General features: G+C 37.3%; 2 protein-coding genes across 2 annotated transcripts in view; both read left to right on the top strand.

The window, feature by feature from the left end:
* Positions 1-20,815, top strand: part of LOC135078263 (uncharacterized) — a 61,089-nt gene that overhangs the window by 27,586 nt on the left and 12,688 nt on the right. The gene's annotated exons all lie outside the window — the stretch shown is intronic.
* On the top strand, positions 9,534-15,966 carry LOC135078264 (uncharacterized). Its single transcript, XM_063972862.1, has 2 exons — positions 9,534-9,619; positions 14,990-15,966. The coding sequence occupies exon 2, from the start codon at positions 15,109-15,111 to the stop codon at positions 15,964-15,966; it is 858 nt and encodes a 285-aa protein (XP_063828932.1). The 5' UTR covers positions 9,534-9,619; positions 14,990-15,108.

The following is a 20,815-nucleotide window of genomic DNA, read 5'->3' as shown; positions in this document are numbered from 1 at the left end:
TAAGCAGGTATTTTTCACCTTACAGCCTTTGATAGAGGTTTCGATCGATCAGCATTATGTATGTTTGTGAGACGTGATGAATGGATTTTTAAAGTGCAATATTAAACTGTTATTCGATTCTAAAGTGTTCAATAAAACCTCTCTAGGCTATACATACATACAACAAACTCAATAACATCACGTTTATTGGCGCTAAAATTAGGAAGATTAAAATCTCATCTAAACGCCAAAACGTAAGGGCTCTTACACATATTCGCAGTGCCCGTTGAATGTCATCTGTCATTAAAAAAATGAATAACGTACCGACGAAGGAAGGAGTGTATCCCGTGAGTTTCGACGATACAACATCGTGGAACGATGCCGCATCGTGTAAAACACCTTAAGTCACATTCAAACTTTACCCAAACCTCAATATCATCGTTCCTATCTCACAATCAAGTTGATCCAGCACCTATGAAGTCATTATAAACTATCATAATAATATATCTATGTTAGGTGCTTTTATAACTATCATAAAACACTTAAGTGTGTCACAATAACAACAAGTTACTTTGAAGTCATTAGAGGCATGCGATTTTGTGAGTGCGCGTAATTATTTATTGTAATAATTGGATTATACAGCAAGTTTAAGCTTAGATCACACTCTCAACTTTAGAATGTACCTATAGCTTAATTAATATAAGAAAAAGCACAATGGCTTGAATTGGCACACTTTGAATTTGACGAGGACCAGTCGCATGGACAGTCAGTTAAAATAAGTCTGAAAGTCATAATGACCCAAATACGATTTTCCTTACTACAACTTCGCTTAAAACAAATTGGCCGATGAGAACTTTCCAACATCTTTTTAGACTACCGAGGTAATACCTATCATATTTTTCAAAGTTTCTGTACTCGTGTGTCCCCAGCCTAACACATGATTACCGATTTAGGCCTTGCGCAAGCGATTGTGTTATATTTCGGCCTAACAACTTAACTAAACTTCCTTTCTAGAGGCTTGCATAATTTTAATGATGTATTGGTTTGAAGAGTTTTATGTCCCTTAGATTGAATGATCTGTCATCTTTTAGACTACCATTTTTGCTAGTCATTTTTGATGTAACTTATTATAAATACGTAATTTAGTTGCCAATTATATGACTTTATCTGTACTGATGTCAATCGGTAGGTAGTCACGTCTTTTTATCTTGAATTTGACATACTTCCCAGCGTTCGTCTGAACTGATTTCCTACTGAGTAATTATGGATGACGGATGACAATGCTCTGTTTTGGCATAGAGCTCTCATCATAGTCAGTGAATCATGAAGTCTTTTGCCAGAGGTCAGACGGGTTGGGGGTTGATGTTTGCATATTCCTCGTTTAGTAGCCTCTCACGAAATAATCAGTGAGAATGGGGATTTCTAGGGCTCTATACAAGATTTATTTACTACTACCAACTATAGATATTTTAAAACAACTCGAAAGAAGATGGCTGAAAACCAGCGCCGTTTAGGACAAGTAGTCCTTGGCAACTCAAGCTAAGCCACCTCCAGTTGCTTCCACCCTTTGACTATAAGTTTCTTTTTGTTCAGAATTGAACCCTTACTTGCCTATTAAGTACTCGAGATAAACTTTATCAATGTTTACGATCACCTGTTATTTCGCGCGTGTGTGTAAACATTTCTAAACCTTTAAAATGCAACGCGTTACGTATTATTATAGCATTAGATTTGGTCATGCTACAGCTTTTCAAAATTCTTACTAATCCAGTAAACTTGTTGCTTCACCTTGAACGCTGAAATGTATTCTTGAATTCATTGAAATTATTCTTGTACAGAGGTACAGTCAATCGCATAAAATCAAGACTTTCGGAATTCACAATAGGATCAAAATCTGACAAGATACGTCGACATAAGTAGTTACGTATTGTCCTTAAAGAAAATAGATGTCTGTCGTACCTATATTAGGGGAAGCCTACACCTAGTGGTGGAAGTCTAATAAATGGAAGGTTATAAAATACTTAATCTGTTGATAAATTAATTGTCAAGAACAATGGTTTTCAAATAGAAAGAACCTGTTCCTACCAGCACTGATGCCTACCGGGGTTATTTATTTTGAATTCCTACCTCTCGTTCCCACCGCTGCAACTCCTGTGTAGCCAGGATCAACAGCTTGACCGCCAATAAAAACCCAACCAGTGAAGGTCAAGTTTGTCCCGGGGGAAAGTTAAACTGTCATTGGACCCGCTACGAAATGCGCTAAAGTGTAGCGTAGAAAGTGTCCTGTAGCTTTAGCAGACCGAAGTCTAACTTTATTACATAGACATTTAAGTGCACTGATATACCTTCTTCTGTTACCAACTGTACCAAAAGTGGTGGTGTGTTCGTATGTAAGCATTACTTCACCTCAAAAGTCCGCAGTTACGCCACGACACGCTCCGCGGCGCGTGGCGTGCCGCTTCTGACCATCGGTGGCCATCTTTCAAGAATTTTTGGGACATCTTAGTTTTAAACTGAATTTTTGAGAATGATAAATGATAATTTCACCGAAAAAGAGGACTGTCTAAAACGGAAGCCGAACCGCCATTTTCTTGCAGGCCAATTTATGAATCTCTTGGCCTATAATAGCTCCTATATTTTATAAGTACTTATAATAAGTATAATAAAATTAATCCAATATGGTTAACTAACAAAACAAAATAACAAAATCGCAAACAGTTTAGTAGTTTCCAAAAAAAACCGATATTGTTGACCCTTTTCTCTGGCCAATGTAAAACTAACCCATAAAAACTCCTAAAACTCATTTTATTTTTGCAAGTAGGCTTTTAAAAAGCACTTTTACATGTCCCAGTATTAACCCTACCACTGCTTCGGGCCAGTGCTGGGAAGAAGCAGTGCATGAAACTGTCCTACTGTCTTAGGATTGTCCTCAATCAAATGTAAACCATGGCGACCCTTACAGGAACCCAGCGATATATCTGTTCTACCCACTTTATCTGGAACGTGCGAGTTTTTGTATGGCTACATCGCTAGATGGGGAAATAATGTCATAAACTGTGTACCCTCATTAGCTTCGTTATCAGTTGTTAAACTATCGTTACGATGGATAAGATTGTGAGCTCTGTGGGACACTGTATTGCGACCACGTGAAGCTTGATTGTCAAAGTCAAAGTCAAAGTCAAAATTTATTTATTTGTATAGACTGAAATAGTACTTACAAATCGTCAAATATTTTTCTCTTAAGGAGCCTCATGTCTCATAATCTTTTTAACCTACCAGCGCTTCGAGACCAACATTTGGCAAGTGCTGAGAAGAAGCGCCGCAACAAACTCAGTCACCACTGTCTGCCGATAAACAAATAGAAGATTGATGCTGTAATGCTTGGAAGAGCAAGTGAAGCTGATCTATGTCAAACTTCTACGACGAGCCGCGGACGAATGTCCAATTTTAGGATCTTCTTCTTTTCGTGTCGACAACAAACCTACACAGTGTCAGCCCAAAACTCCGCCACAAGAGTGGCGTTGTCAGTAGCACTCATCAAATCCTCCTGAGCGCAGTTGCTTGGGCAATTTTAAGAGAATAACTCGCGGCTCCGTTTCAATAGCCCCGGAGGACACCGTCGGGTTTTAGTGGGTAGGCTTCGCCCTCCTGGCGAGGAGTCCCACATAGCCCACTGATTGTCCCCATCGGGCAGTGGGGATGCTCAAAGAATATCCCGATGAAAAAAAGTGTCAAACGTCCACGAAAGCTTTTGGCTTCTGTTCAGATCTGTGTCACATGTCTATAGCATCAAAGTCGGACATCTTATCGATGATTTTAGGCGACAAATGTAGGGGCCTATCGCGCCAAATCGATAAAAGCTTATCGCGGCGTGCATCCTAGGCCTACAGGGTTGTTACAGCTTACACGATAGAAGAACAACGCAGTGTTACGCTGCTTGACTACCATGGTTGGTGGCTTCTGAGTTATAATGTTGTTACAGGAATTTTACAGTTATAATGTCTTAATTATCGCAAATAGAGTGTTTCCTAACGACAGTTCGTTCGTTCGTTTCAGCCGAAAAGTTCGTTTCAGCCTAACGACAGTACCTACTACTTATTTAATGTTGTCCTACTACTTGTCAAACTGTAGATCCTGGATAATGTCACGCATTGGTTTAATGACGAAAATATCAATAAAAAAAAGTTTACCAAGACACTGCATTGCTTATGTACTGCAGGCCCCTGGTCCCGACAGTGCCCTGAGCACGAACAAAATAAATGATATGGTAGGTTATGATATGGTAATCGTTTATTTCGTATGAAAAACAAAACAGCGTAGCGCCGCTAAGCTTGTCTAAGGAATACGATTCCTATACGCTCATGAGAGATATTCGTGCTCAGGACTCTACACACGAATTGCAGTAGATACAATTAAAGTAGTGGTCAAGTCCACTATAGCAACATGATTTCTCATGGGTGACGAAAGCCCCCGAATTTAAAAACATAACGAAGCGCCCATAAACCTAAGAATCACTGCATGCTAATGTGATCGTGGCCAATCTAATACGTAAGGGGCACCTCAAGCGTGACAGACGCGCACCCGACTGGAAACTAACTGGCTGGCTTCCGTGTCTTCCCTCTTTGGATAACTTGACGGTTAGGGCTCTAGTACATTATATACTTCTATGGAGATTGAAATAGATTACGAGACTGGGATGTACGAGGGGCGGCTGAAAAGTTTTGAGCCTAAGTATCTTCAAGTGTTATTATTGACTCGCGCTAAATTTAATTAATTTGCCAATAACCTCCTTAGTATATGTACCAAGTTTCATTTCATTAGCGTCATCACGCTTTTAGTAATTAATCCGTAAACATCATCATGTCTCAGTCATCCGCGCAATGTACGAAATTGAAGTACACAGTTGTCATAAAATTCCTCAAAAAGAGGAACAAAACGCTGACGGTAACATTTGATGAGATGTCTACTGTTTATGGGGAGTCTGGGCCTTCATTTGCCACCATGAAAGATTGGATCCGATTCAAGCATGGCAGGGAGTCGCTAAAAGATGACCGCAAGTCAGGGCGGTCAGATGTCGCCATTAACGAATAAAATAATGAAAATTTAAAGAATCTTGCTTTAGAGATCAGCGAATTAAGCTGTGACATATAGCTGAAGCCATAGGCATTAGCAAGGAACGTATCGGCGATATTTTTCATACTCATTTGCACATGAAATATGGGTGCGTGCGATGGGTGCCAAAAATGCTCACGCCGATTGACAACCAGCGTCGAGTCACAACTTCGCAGGAGTTTTAGGACATCTTTGGCCATAATCCTAACATTTTTTTTTCTCACATTGTCACTATTGATAAATAATAGATCCGGCAGTACGATCTAGAGTCAAAATAAGAGTCAATGCAATGGATTCAAAAGGCAAAACGCCGCCGCGAAAATAAACCAGGGTAAAACTGGATTTCAAGAAATTAATCACTCACCATACAGTTAAGTCCGAATCCCTAGCTATTTTGTATAATTCTCAAATTGGAAAAAATACCTCCAGGAACGAAGATTTTTGAGTGACAAAGAAAAACTTTTCAGCCGCCCCTCGTACGACTTTTCATCGGGTTTGAGGAATCCTATGATTGGACGTAACGCAAATTAAAAATCCGTAGTCTAGATCGGTATGTTATCATCCGTATGTACGTTACGTAGGTACGTTATGATCTGCATACATTTTGATTAGTTCAAAATACGTTTTACGGGTGTGGATATGCCAAGTCTGGACTAGACTAAGACACATGAGAGAATTTGAATACAGTGATTGAACGTGCGATACTCGCCAACCCCGTAACCGGGTTTTTTTTCAGGATTTCGTAGAGAATTGATAGATCCGAAAATCTGGACAGCTCCATGACAACTCTGTGGGACTTATGCCGACTGTTTCTCGGGAAGTTATAGGTAGAACGTCTTTCGAAAAAATATTATGTGTGTTTTGACCCTAATACAACTGCCAGTGGACCGATACAATCAAATTGAGTGATTGGTGGCTGGATAACAGAATACTAAAGAAATTGATAATCGCGGCTATTATGAGGTAATATAATCGATGGACTTTTTAATAGTTCTAAGCAATTATCTATAATAATCCAACAACTAGATTTTTCACGATATGTTCACGTAAGCTATTTAGTACACGTAAATCAATCTTTAAGGCTTTTCAAATTAATAATTCTAGACTGAGAATATGGATGTTATTTTGCAAATAATAAATTTCAAAAAAAATCTGCTTCCTCCGAAGCTAATACTTGTGTTCTATGGTAGTTAATTGAAATTTTAACTTGCACCTGCTGATTTTCTACATAAGTATAAACTCAAGCCTATTGTTGTTTTTAAATTGTTCTGATTGAGATGATCAATCAACTTTGTCAAATCAATTCAAAACTGATATTATGCAGTTTGAAAATTGATCTGGCTTTATATTTATGTAGAGAATGAGCATTTTCAAGCTTGAGGCTGAAGGGCTGACATTAGTAACTGAGTTTCTTGCGCTGCTTCTTCTCACTTTCACGGCCCATTTATTGTCCGGAAGCAGTGGTAGGTTTAATACTGGGACATGTAAAAGTGCTTTTTAAAAGCTTACTTGCATAGATAAGGGTGGATTCGAACAAACAAGAGTAAATATTAATCTCAGAATAAATCGTCAGTTTTTCGACATTTTGACATATTATTTCCTGAAACTGTCAATGTGCCAGTTAGACCATGAGTTATTCTCGGGTAAAAGTTTGGTCGAATCGGGCCTAAATGAGTTTTATTAGTTTTTTTGATTCTCAATTCAGAAACAGGGGGTAAGTAAGTATCGCTCGTCCCTTCACGCTTCAGTTAGGCCTCGCAAGACGGTCGTCAGTCCATAGTGCGCCAGTTCAACGTTTCCGCGCTGCGCGGCGGAGCCCGACGCATTATCTCGCGCATCCACGTGTGACGCGTGCTGTACCGGACTGTGGTATTGCGATGCGATAGACAGGGCAGACAGGAATTAAAAAAATCATACAAAATTGTTTATTTTCTGCAAATGGGCTTTCAAAAGCGCTTTTCACTTCCCGGTGTAATACTGGACCCTACCACTGCTTCAGGATATAACTTATAAGAAATGTAAAAATGGAAAATAGATTTAGGGAAACACTATGTAATGTAAGCCAAATCCTACATTTTTTTCTCTGGGGAAAGGTAGAGGCAATAAAGGATCTGATGATGATTTGGACTTTTTCAACCGACTTCAAAAAAGGAGGAGGTTCTCAATTCGACCCGTATGTTTTTTTTTTTTTTCTATGTTTGTTACGCGATATCTCCGCCAATTATGAACCGATTTGAACAAATCTTTTTTCGGCGTATAGGTAATACCTCAAGGGTGGTCCCATTTAAATTTAATAATAAAAAATACAACCCCCAAGGGTGGAAAATTGGGGATGAACTTTTTTATACGCAATATCTCCGCCGATTATAAACCAATTTGAACGATTATTTTTTTGTTGAATAGGTATTATCAAAAGGGTGGTCTCATGCGAATTTGAAGAAAAACTGGTCATGGTAGGTACAACTCCTTAATGCTTAGGAGTTGTAGGATAATTCTTTAAATATTTTAATTACAAATAGACCAACAGTTGTATTCTTTCATGTTTTTAAGGTGGGCTGACGGTTTAAGGTCTTTTTAGGTTTCCTATATGGTAACCTGTATTTTGTAGGGAATATTATTTTACACTAGACATGAAGAATATGGTCTCAATGTACTGCCTACCTTCAGTGGTAACATCAAGGTAATAATTAGTTAACTAAAAAGCAAGAAATAAGTAAAATTTTATAAAAAAAAATAAAACCGACTCCAAAAAACCTACACTAAAAAGAAGAAAAATAATTACTAATTACCTACTTATTTATTAGGACGAATTATTAATATTTATGTAGGTATACCATGATTGATACTTTTGGAGTCGGTGCAGGCAAACTTTACATGTTTCATAATCTTGGCACCGACTCCAGAAGTATCAATCATGGTATACCTACATAAATATTAATAATTCGTCCTAATAAATAAGTAGGTAATTAGTAATTATTTTTCTTCTTTTTAGTGTAGGTTTTTTGGAGTCGGTTTTATTTTTATTTATAAAATTTTACTTATTAGACAAACGACTTTAAAAATGCATTTATTTGGGGGCAAAATTTGTGGCCGAAACTTTGGAGGAGAAGTAGAGTCTAAAAAACTTAATGATGATGGATCCAAACTGAATGATGCATTTGGCGCACGTAAATAGAGATTGAGGGCATTAATACATAAAAAAATAGATGCATACAGTCGAACATAATAACCTCCTCCTTTTTTGAAGTCGGTTAAAAAGAAAAAGTATCGTGTCTACATACGCTTGAAGCATCTCTATTACAAACATACTACAAACTCATTTAGACTTTCTTTCCGTAAATGCCGTCCGTAAAATCAACAAGAAAATAAAACCGTAAAATATTCCTAAAGTGCAACAGTGTTTATCATAAGACGGGGTTTAAACAAACCGGTTGGAGATAAGACATAACAACGGAAGTGAAATAAAAAAGAGCTCAGCTTAAACCTGAAGAAAGTCTGCAAATGAAAGTCATGATTACACAGTAATAAAGTTTTAGTGTCCAGATTTACAAAATCCTTGTCACTATCTTGATTTCATTTATTTTGGCAACAATATGCCGCTTTAAAAAGAGTTCACTTATTTTAATAATTAACCTGTAATCTCATTAAAGTTATTTTTATTTAAAAACATATCATTAACATAATCATCAAAACACTTTTTATTTTTACCATTTGAACGTAACGAACTCCTTTCATAACAGCTTTCGTTTTTAGCAATAAAAAAATAATAAGTAGGTACCTACAATGATGATGCTACTGTTGATACAGATTTTTGTTATTCAATACCCCAATATCTGAATTTGAATACTATTGGGTATACAAGTAATAGTTAGTAACTTTATTGTAACTTAGATAAATATTTATGTTAATTTAATTTTCAACAGCTTTTGTAAACTATCCCTTAGATTGCTCTAATCGCCTTTGCGCAAGTCGCTACACTGGCAAAACCTTTTTAGCATCAAAAAATTAAGTTATTGTCGAAATAAGTACGAGGACGACGATGAGTCTATTGGTCACAATTTCGCGTCCACACAATAGCCATACAAACATACAGAAGGCCGCGTCTGTTTTTTCCCATCTCTACGTCACTTGAGGCTACGAAAGCGAATCTCGGTGGCCCAAGCGCCCGCGCAGCGCGTTCAGTGTAATTTGTGCGGTTGATCCATGTGCTCTACCGGTGAAAGAATAGTTTGAATATCGAACGGATCGGGAGTGAAGACCTCATTGGTCGAAAATTCAAATATTTGAAAAAAGAATGAGTGATAATAGTGTTGTGAGTGAAGTTTAAAAAAACTAATGTCATTTGTTTTTTGTGTATTCGGTATCGTAATTTAAGGAATTATTAGAATTTTAAAAGTTTTAACTGTAAATCGTTTTTTTTATGTTTTCTTTAAAAATGAAACCGCGTGTTTACGAAATATCGCATGTCATATTGGATGACGAAACAAACTTGGGACTGTTTGTTTTAGGAGGCCTTAATTTTCTATTTGTTTGTAATCGTATAACTGTTTTGCGTAGTGTGTTGAACCCTACTTTTGCCTACTTGCGGGTAGTTTTATGAAAAAATTGCGTTTTTATCTAAAGTAATGTGAAATGTTTGGTTCAAATTCGAAAAATACTCTGAAACTTAAAATCTATAAACAAATGAATTTACGAAACTCCCGGATTAAAATCAAGACGTGACCTACACTTTTAGGTTAAGACTATTATGTTACATCAAACCTCACTAACTTCAAAATCTAGAAATAATTGAAACGAAACCAATTAGCAAAGCGTATAATTATTTTCAATTCGTTCTGCACTATTAATTACATCAGGATTAACTTTAATAACTTCTTCAAACAATGTAATAACATAAATAATACTACAGTATTATAATGTAGTTATTATATTACAGACGTGCGAATTAGTTTTCATGTTGCATACTCTTTCGTGCAGTCGGTAAAAAACGCAAATGAACAATAGCGACTTATTGCAAAACTGCTGTAAATTTCGTGAGCTTTTTCATTGCGTAAGTGCATAATGTACTTGTATGTATTATTGTAATTTGTAGCTACACTAGTGCATATCACACGTTATTCTTGTTAATTTCGTCCTTTACCAAGGTACAAATTTAATAAGACTCGAAATTACAATTGTCTTAAGCCTAAAGCGCTAACCAATTAAGTAGCTAAGTGTAATAATATTTATTAAGCAGTCAATGTCAGAGGCATTATGGTTAATAAAGATCAGGGTTGTTCTAGAATCTAGGATAAGATTTAGAACAATTAATTCGATAGATTTCTAGAAGATTTCAAAATAAGCCGCTATAGACAACTTAAGAGTGAAAAGAGGCAACATGGCAACGTCATTTACTTAACACCCTACGGGTATACTGTTGATTGAAATATTGCCGTACAAAAAGCTCAAAACAAATCTCTGCTTAGTTCTCGTTCCAATAATAGAATTAAATCATTGATACCTCGCCGGTGTCAGGTGATTTATATGACAGTCGACGCAGAGGTGGATAGAGCCTTTCGAAAACTCCGATGACTCATAATTGTAAACCCGATATGGCTTGATCCATTGTTTTTACGATGTCATAAATGAAATTAGACAAAACACACTAATCAAGCAATCGCCGTTTTATATGGAATCATGAATCTTTCGTCATTTTAATTTTTTTTAGTACTGAAGCCTTGACTGGTTTGCTTCACAATGGAATACAAAATTGGTGTGGGATACATAATTATTTGTTATTAATGAACTCTAGTATAGCCCCTTACAAGGAATAGGTCGAGTTTCCCTGTTACCCTGTATATTTTATCATGGACTCGATGAGGAAAAGAAGAAAAATTGTCATGGACCTTTGGGGAAAACCGTTTCCAAATAACACATAGGTAAAAGTTCACAATTCGCGACCAAAACATACGTGTATTGGGTAGAAAATAGACACGCCCCATGATACCAGTATTATGTAGCCTGATTACAGAGGGTGTTACGTTACGTTATAACATATTTCCTTACAGAATTCTGTAAATAAACATGCTGTAATAACGTGTTAGTATGTTATAATATTTTTGCAAAAACAGTTGCAGCAAGTCAACGCCCTAAGTTCTAAGAGCCACAACACACGATGCGTTGAGGCGTCGCACCGCAAAGATTTCGCCGTACCGCGCGATACGGCGCCGCACCGCTCTTGGGTACAGCCACAGACTTTTCTATGTAAAGCTTCAACCCCACCAACGCGTGCAGATCGCCATCGCCAGCGCGATAATATGCCAATGACAGGTCGCGCGGACTCTCATGGATCGCGTGACCTGTCATTGGCTTATGATGGCGTTGGTGTGGTTGAAGCATAAGGCTGGTTTTAGAGTCACGCTGACGCACGCTGACCGTCAGCGCTGACAGCCGAATTGTATGTGTCGGCGCCGAGCGATCAGCGTCACTCAGGAACGTTCCCTTCAATTACATACATATTGATCTGTCAGCGCCGACGATCAGCCTACGATCAGCGCGGCGTCGCTGCGGCGCCGCAACGCATCGTGTGTTTTGGCTCTAAGTTTTAAGATGGCAGGAACCACACCCCGGCGGCTACCGACAATGGGTTACGCTTTAATTAAACAATTAAACAATGCCATTGGCACCAGAGGTGTTAGCTAACGGTTTGTTACAGCTGAAGTGTATCAGTAGTCCGCACATTACTACTCGTAGATATAGAGACAAATAGGTACGGCTTGATTAACAGGTGATCCCGTAGCGTTCTTAAGTTTTCCCATAAACAGACAGCGTAAAATTGTTTTAGTATGTAGGTTTCTTCTAGAGTCTGTTGATCGAATTTTCGTTTTATGATTTACTAGCTTTTGCCCGCGGCTTCACCCGCGTGAAATTTTGTCACAGATCGTCATAAATTATAGCCTATATTTTAGGTTATAAACAACAATACTGTAAAGTTTCATCAAAATCCGTTCAGTAGATTTTGTGTGAAAGAGTAACAAACATCCAGACATCCAAACTTTTGCATTTATAGTATTAGTAGAATCACGTTTTGTATTTTTTCTCCTTTTGGAGACATTCCATGACTACTGATTCTAATTAAAACAATTTTTGAGGTTATCTTCCTGCCATTGTAGGACTAAAAACTTTCTAGTTATCTAATAATTCCTAAAGCCTATTTCTAAATTTGCTACAGAAATCCATAAGCGAAGTACAAAGAAACAATGTGGCTCAGTAGTTTACTCAGAACGCCAATAAATTCGCTTATAAATTCAAGACCTACACGTAAATTGGAAACAGTGGCACTAACAAATTCATGGAGTATAAAGCCGCGAACAAATGGAACGATGCTCTCATACAATGGGCAATGCAAATTGTATTCCAAAGCTTTGGTAGATCCATACTTCCATATTAATATTAAAAATGCGAAAGTAACTCTGTCTGTATCTGTAAGCTACATTTTCTTGCTTGAATCTTAGCATTAGCACCAATTTTTGGTATAGTTTCAGATCCAGGGAAAATCACTAAAATAGTTTTTATCCCGGTTTTTGAAAAGGGGAGCGCGATAAAAACGACCAAAATTCAAATGAGTAAAGCCACGGGCAAAAGATAGCAAATACATAATAATTTATAAACGAAGTTAATCAGTCATCGACCATAACAAGCTCATCACATAAGTAGGTACCTATACCATAAGATTTCACAACAACGAAAAGCTTCTTAATCAAGCTTACAAAAAGCTTACAAACTAAAGTGTCTTTTAAAAACCGAACATTAAAATATCTGGCTGAGATAACGACAAAGGCTCACCTAATAAATAGAATATAAAGGCTGAAAGGCTTTAAATGTGACCGGAGCCTTATAAAGCTCTACTAACACTAATAACTCACATAGTAGCTTAATAGGGCAATAAATAGCGGTTATTGTGGACACGGCGGATTGCCATTAAATCTATATCCACGTTACCTTTACGATGGAAATACAATTTAAGTATGAATTCTGAAACGATTTCCCATATAAGGAATTTTTATACATATTTAAAATGTGGAACAATTAAAGACAATATAATGAGGACGTAACAGTAAAGAAACTGAGGAAACATTTCGTTTTTAAAACAGTGTCATGTTTTGTTAGCGCGTCACGTTTGTAGTAACTAATTATAAAATAAAAATCAGATCTGTGACAAGCAAACAAATAGAGAAATAAATCTGTCCGCTTAGAAATACCTCAATATACTGGTCATAAAAATTAAAATAATTGCGATTCTAGAAAAGGTGATAAGAGTCACCTGTGCAAAAGCGCTTTAAATCCACCCTAGTAGGCGCTCGCTAACGACCGCCGAATAAGGCGCGTGACGTCACCGTTACGACACGCGCCCGCGCATGGGCAGACGGCGCGGGGAGGGGAGTGAACTTTTAGACCTCTGCACTTTTGCAGTACTAGTTTTAGCCAATAGAAAATGGCAGTATTTGAAAAACTTGAATATAGAGAATAGAGATAAAGTTAATAATCGACTCAATAGAGATTGGACTACACTCTAGCTAGACAAAGATCATCAATTTGATGGCAATATTAATTGATTTTATTAGTTACAAAACTTGCCTAAAATACTACAAAAAATCTTGTACTCGTACTAGTAGGGGTCTTCGGGCGACATCTTAAAAAAAGTGTATCTTACAACCAAAGTTAGCACCATTTCATCTTAAACTAATTAGTTCATCATAATCAATTTCGAGCGGCGACAGCAATAAAATTTTGCGCATTATAGACCCTACTCGACTCAAGATGTAATCTTGAAACTTTACAATGCATTATTTCTTGTAATTAAGCCTTGTTAATCTAAATAGTGAAATGAAACCAATCAATAAGAGCTAGGCTTTAATTTTAGTCGAGTCGCTTTGAATTACCTAACAAATGAAAGTGCATGACTATACATTTAGGTAACTGTAGGAATTAACTTTAAGTACCTTTATATTTCTATAATAACACGTAAAAGATTATGTGTAAAGTAAATGTCATATCTAATTGCTATCATGTAAGTACATCCACTTATAATAATAGCACAAAAACAGCCATGATTTTTTATTGTTACAAAACTGCTACAACATTTTCACCGTTTATGTTAATCTTAAAAAATAAACGCAGCTTCATTTAAATATTAACTCTACCACGATTTAAATGTGGTTCATATTTCAAAGGCAGATTGAATATAAATTATACTACAAAGTCAGAGATACAAGCATATGTAAATGTAGATCGTGTCAAGCAGTCTGTCATTTAACACGATTATGTATTCGCTGTTAAGCATACTTATATGTAAATGAGAGCTTAAGTACAGAATTATAGACTTACGTACTTTTTACATTTCGCGGTGTACATTTATAATTTCTCATTGCTGATGTAAATCAATTTTATCCTGCAGTTAAGTTTTTCTAACTGAATATTAGAACTAACTACTTATTAAAACTAGATCCAAATAACTATGATAGTGTATCATGTACGCAATCCATCAAAATACTACAGAATCCAATTGAATAACGCCACGTGATGTAACATGTGTGTGTATGACACAAAACATACAAACACTTGTGAGAACAAATCTATGCACCAAATAAACTATAACAAAGGCTTATGAAATATCAGACACGGGGAAAGTGTGTCAGCTTCATTGTTGTCACTGAAACACAATACAGACCGGTCGTTACTGCTGTATTCGGCAAACTTTATGCGCACCCTACGCAAAACAGTTTCTGCAAACTTCCAAGAACTTACCCGATTTAACATAAATTTAAATTACACACGTTTACTCAAAAATGCCCAAGTTAAGAGCCTCAATAAAACAGACGCTCCTCAAGTTTTTTATTTAATGAATAACATGTTTAAGGTCGCAGATCTGATTAAAAAATTTACTGCGAACAAGGTCGAGTTAAACGCTGAAATAGAATGTGTGAAAAAAGTAGTTAAACCAAAGGCAATCATCATTAAGTGGCCCGTAATAATGTAATGGCCAGCAGGACTGTGAGAAAGATTAAACGAGGGAAAGGAAAAGAAACAGCTAACTCTGAAGGAAACCTTCCTACAATAGTTGTTACTCCTCCCCCCGATATGAAGGTCAAGGCGCCTAAGAAATTGGAGGAGAAAAATTCCAACAGGAATTCGGCGCTGATAGAGACGGCGCTACCGCAACTTGCTTCGACGTCACAGAATAACCAAGCAGAAAATAAAATGGCGGATTTCAGTGTCAATCAATTGATAGCAGAGCTATCAGAGAACTCTCGTGCTTCTAAAGGAGAAATAGAGAACATACAAAGAAGACTACTGCAACAAGCGAATGAAATTTTAAAGGTGAATGCTTTTGCCAATAATACCAATGCTAGCAACCAACCAGTTCCTGAGCCTCGAGTGATAGACAGCACTCAAAAATACAGCAGCACCAGACCAGTCTACGGTCGAATACCAATCGTGATGCCTAGAAATCCAGTGGCGCAAGTTCCAAACGGGCCAGACCGAGGCAAGGTGGACGTTTCGCGCCAAGCCCTGACTAATGCTAACATGGCCGCTCCGAAGGCCGATGTCGCGAGAGCGGACAATCAACTTAACGACACCCAACTAGTCCCCGAGAAGCTACAAGAAATTTCCGTGCCATTCCCCGTGGATAATGCCGGTGCAATGATAAATAGCGACCAGGGAAATATGCAAAGGGTCGGCACGTCGGCGTTGGACGCGGGAAGAGGCATTTTTTTCTACGAAACGGGTTCTGCGCAGCGCGCCGCGGCCAGTGCGCGCGCCGCTCCGGCAAGAGGTGAATGTCTTGCTCCGTCAAATTCAAAATACATTCCAATTCTGAACGCGCCCAATTAGTTCGATTGTGACAAAGTTTTTGTTATTATTAACACGCTCGCGTCCTCTGAGATTCCTCGCCGGAGTTCGATTCCGTTTTTTTGCGGTTCGAGGTTCGATATAATTTTAATGTCTTAATACTTGTGTCGTGTGAATGGGCGAAAGTCGAAAGCTCGTGTATCTTGCGATGCCGATGACTCGTGTATTGTGTCCGTAACGGTTATTTCATCAAGTGGTTCATTGTGCACCGCTGACGATCCGGTATGTCTGTCCTTGCTCTATTCTGTATCTAATTATAGACTAGTTTCTTACTTAGGTTGATTTCTTCAAAGCTGTACTAACTTTTTGATTACTTCTCGTGTCTGCAAATCAACTTACTCCATAATGCTAGAATTTACATAATTCTTAAGTGAAATTCCACAAGTTATCGAGTTGATTTTCCTTATAAGTCAAGCCATGGGTGACTTGACAGCGTGGTATGTCGTTTTCCAATAAATAAACGCAAAAGACACAATTTTCGTTTATGTCGCCGATTCTGGTTTATGTAAAAGCTCTATAAAACAGAACCGGTTTTCGCAAGCGATACCTATTCGCTACACATAGTGTATGTTAAGTGATTTTATGCTTTACTTGCTGCGGTGAAACGGATTATAAAAGCTTAAAGGTAAACCGATCTTGCACGTGATAAAAGTATCAATTTTATTAGATAAGTTACCATCTATACTTAGTGGGCTATAAATGTTAATAAATTATAATACATAGAACTATACGACGATCTGGTAAAGGTCGCGGGAAGAGCATGGATGCGGGCAGCGCAGGACCGTTCATTGTGGAAAACCTTGGGGGAGGCCTTTGTCCAGCAGTGGACGTCATTTGGCTGAAACGAACGAACGAACGAACATAGAACTATAATTTACTAAGACCCAAAAGCTCTCACTTATAAATTCAATACATTAACCGAAGAAGACGGGACTTACAACAGTTATTACAGATATTGATGACCGCAATGATCTTGCAAAATTATTGTAAAAGCCAATAGAGAAAATATGGGCCGATGCAACACTCACGATGACTCATTCAATTTCAAACCCCTTAGCTTACAGACCTCCATCTTATCTGGGTCTGAACACCTTCCTACTATTTCTGATGACTCTGGGACTATTCCCACCTCTCGTTCCCACCGCTGCAACTCCTGTGTAGCTAGAATCTACAGCTTGACTGCCAATAAAAACCCAAGCAGTGAAGGTCAAGTTTATCCCGAGGGAAAGTTAAACTATCATTAAACCCGCAACGAAATTAATCAGAATTTAAATTTATTATTGCTTAAGACTGTCAAAGTGGGTCTGCAGACCTCTGAACAATGGACGAAGTTGACTGACAATGACAGGTCAAATTGACAAGTCAATCGTATCTCCGCTCTTTCTATGCAAGGTCAACCGCTTTTGTGTCTATTGTGTTGTTATTAATTTCGTTACTTCCTTCTCTGATTGTATGGGCTCAGATTTAAAACGGATAGTACGAAGAACAATGGGTCTAGTTAGACACTTAGAATCCGTATTCAAGCTAGCTTCTATTTAGGTACTATTTTTTGTTTATTACTAGTCAACATCAAGTTAAAAACTTTCTAGAATTATTAGGTACTGTACTGACTGAATCTGGAAAAGTAAGTTGATCTGCTTTAAAATTTTATTAAAATTGAGTGCATAATCCTACATTTATTCAGTTGTTTCTATACTCATTTAAATATCTTAAAGCTCAGAATATGAATCATAACAGTTGATTCTACCGTAGATAGCTTCGAACCCACACTTGAACCCCGGACCGATGGCACCAGCAAAAACAGCAGGTCAACTGCACCTGTCGTGCCATAGGGGCAGAACAATGCACGAAAATTAACCTTAAGCATATGCAGATGGAGCATAATTTAGAATGTGCGCTTCCGCCTCAGCCCTCGCTTTGTTATGGTAATGTAAAATGAACATTATATTGATACCATCATAATTCAAGATTAATTTTGAAGGACTTAGTGCAAAGATGTGCACCACGTTAATTATGTTTCTCTACACAATATAACAAAGCTTTAGCTATTGATATTATATTCTTGGCCCTATGAAAATAAATACATGATTTTCAACTTCATAAAGTACATTTCTTTGTAAGTGCCTAAAGAAGGCTAAGTCTTTCAAGACAAAAGCTTTTACATAAAAGCTTTTAATTTCAAGCTTTGTTGCTCGCCAAAAGCTCTTAAATGGTTCATGTTTTCTCACAGTATTTATAATAAATATTTTGAACTTGTGGTAGTTTAGGACTTTCAAATATGAAGTTTAATTACAACTTAATGCCTCAGTAATCGTTTAATTAAGATCGTTTTCCCTTCAGTGGTCCACTTAATAGCCATATTTAATAGGTTACATTATTTATTTTATGTTATAGCCATAGCGGCAATTTTAATTGTTAAATATGTACTAATTAATCTATTCTATCGCATTGGGGTAACCTGTGATGTTAGAGCTAAGATTGTTATTAAATAAATAAATAAATATTATCTCCACAATTTTTTCTAGTCTAGGCTTCCCACAAACGGTCCCCGGTAACCTGAGTTACTTTCCACTATTTATTGCATGTGTATCAGTCGTTTGGATCTTTAATCTTTATCTACTATACATAAATATTCTTGCAATCAAACTTCCTCTCTATAACGACTTCAAAGCATTTACGCGACAATGGTGACTTGGCCTACCATTTGCATAAGTCGTATCGTGTATCGTTATGTCGCACCAATAGCTTGTGCTGATATGTGTTGATGTAGCATGCAGTGTAACTCCATACGAATCATGTATTTATATAAAAAATTGAGGCCATTTTTGTGAACAAAATCCGTGTACAACATAAAGCAACAGGTGAAGCCGCAAACATAAGCTAGTTATAGTAGTTATATTTATTATTTAATAACGAGTTAATCTCAGATAAGCTCCCTGGTTATTATTTCTTATCCGTTTCCGCGTCTCTATCACCCGCAGGTGCAAATTGAATCTAGTTAGGAAGTGCGGCTTTGCCTTCTTCAATACGTTTTAGATCACGATTTTCCCATTGTCTAAAATTGAAGATTGAGATCGCCTTGTGTAACTTTTTCATTACAGAATCCGTGCCAGTTACTTCTCTATCCGATTTATCATAATTCCGAATGATTAATTAATCGATTCTACAATATTAGTGTCGTAATGTAGAGTTGCGAGTTAATTTACGATATTTGTTCCGGTGTTGTGCAATTAGTGATGCAGAAGATGGCTTTGTAAACTTAACCGCCTCTGTGGTCTAGTGGTAAGACCACCTGTTTCAGAGAGAGAGGTCCTGGGTTCGATTCCCAGTGGGGGCAGATTTTCTGTTCGGTTTGGTGGGTGGTAGGGCTTGTTCTAAGTCCGCCTGGCTAGCTACCACCATCTTACCTAAGTCTGTCGCCATAACAACAATGTTTACAGCATTGTTGTGTTCCGGCAGTTAGAGGTAAGATAGTCAGTTCCTCCGTGGTTGAGGATTCCGGATGAAGCTCTATTCCACCTTCGGCCTGATCGTCACTTACCATCAGGTGAGATACAGGCCAAGAGCTTCCTCGTTGTGGATAAAAAAAAACTACGTGCAATGAGAAAATATCTAGAATTGTAATCGTTTTACTTTGTGTGTTATAACAATGAGCATCATTTCGTCGCTATTTTTTTAAGCGGTGGAAATGCTTTGTGCACCGTCACCTCTGCCGGCGGACAAGGTGTGTGAAACTCCCGACGCCTTGAAAAGGGCGCTGCTTCGTCCTGAAAAGGACGAGTACCCACTAAAACCTCCGCGGCGTTCCGTCATCGCCCGGGTGGAGGAAGCAACTGTCTAGTCTAGACATATACAGGGTGGAAACGTTAAGTGATCTCACTCGATTATTTCTAAACTATTCAAGATATTGAAAAACTCGTTACTGATCCTGAAAGTGCTTCATGAGCTCTTTCAAACGGTACCAATAATAGGTTACAGAATAAACTGGATCTATCTGAAAATTCAATGTTTCCAGCTTCCATACTAAATGTATGCCAGACACACAATATTAGAAGTGTATTTTTTTTTTCATTGAATAATAAACTCTTAAAATAAACTCGTAAATTGTATTCTTAATTAAAATTATTCATGGAAAACATTGGTTTTAGGCTTTACTTGCTATAATATTGTCAAGAGATGAGTGTCATGACTGTGGTAGTACTAAATGTATGGAAGAAGGAAACATTGAATTTTTTGATAGATCCAGTTTATTCTTTAACCTAATATTGATACCATTGGATAGAGCTTGTGAAGCACTTTTAGAATCAGTAACCAGTTTTACGATATCATGTGTAGTTTTTAAAATAATGTGACTTTACCAAATGTATGGAAGCTGGAAACATTAAATTTTCGGATAGATCCAGTTTATTCTGTAACATATTATTAATACCGTTTGATAGAGCTCATGAAGCACTTTCAGGATCAGTAACTAGTTTTTTGATATCTTGTATAGTTTAGAAATAATCGAGTGAGATCACTTATCGTTTCCACCCTGTAGAGTTAAAATAGTTGGGTTTACATTTTACAACTTAATATATTTTAATATTGGAAGCTCCTACAACGCTAGAGTTTTATATGGTAGAGAATCTAATTAATGGATTGAATTAAGCTATTGAATATAAATAACATAATTTACCGTCCAAAACAAATGAGGCTGTAAAATGCTAATACATTCAATAATATTAGCCGCGATCGAAAAATTAAAATGGCATATCTGTGTCGTAACATGTCACGTCAATTTGATATAACATGTCATTTATAACATGTTAGAGATATGTTATGAGTTCATACA

The sequence above is a fragment of the Ostrinia nubilalis genome, chromosome 14 (genome assembly GCF_963855985.1).
Source record: "Ostrinia nubilalis chromosome 14, ilOstNubi1.1, whole genome shotgun sequence".
Classification (NCBI taxonomy): domain Eukaryota; kingdom Metazoa; phylum Arthropoda; class Insecta; order Lepidoptera; family Crambidae; genus Ostrinia; species Ostrinia nubilalis.
This window is presented reverse-complemented; position numbering and strand designations above follow the sequence as displayed.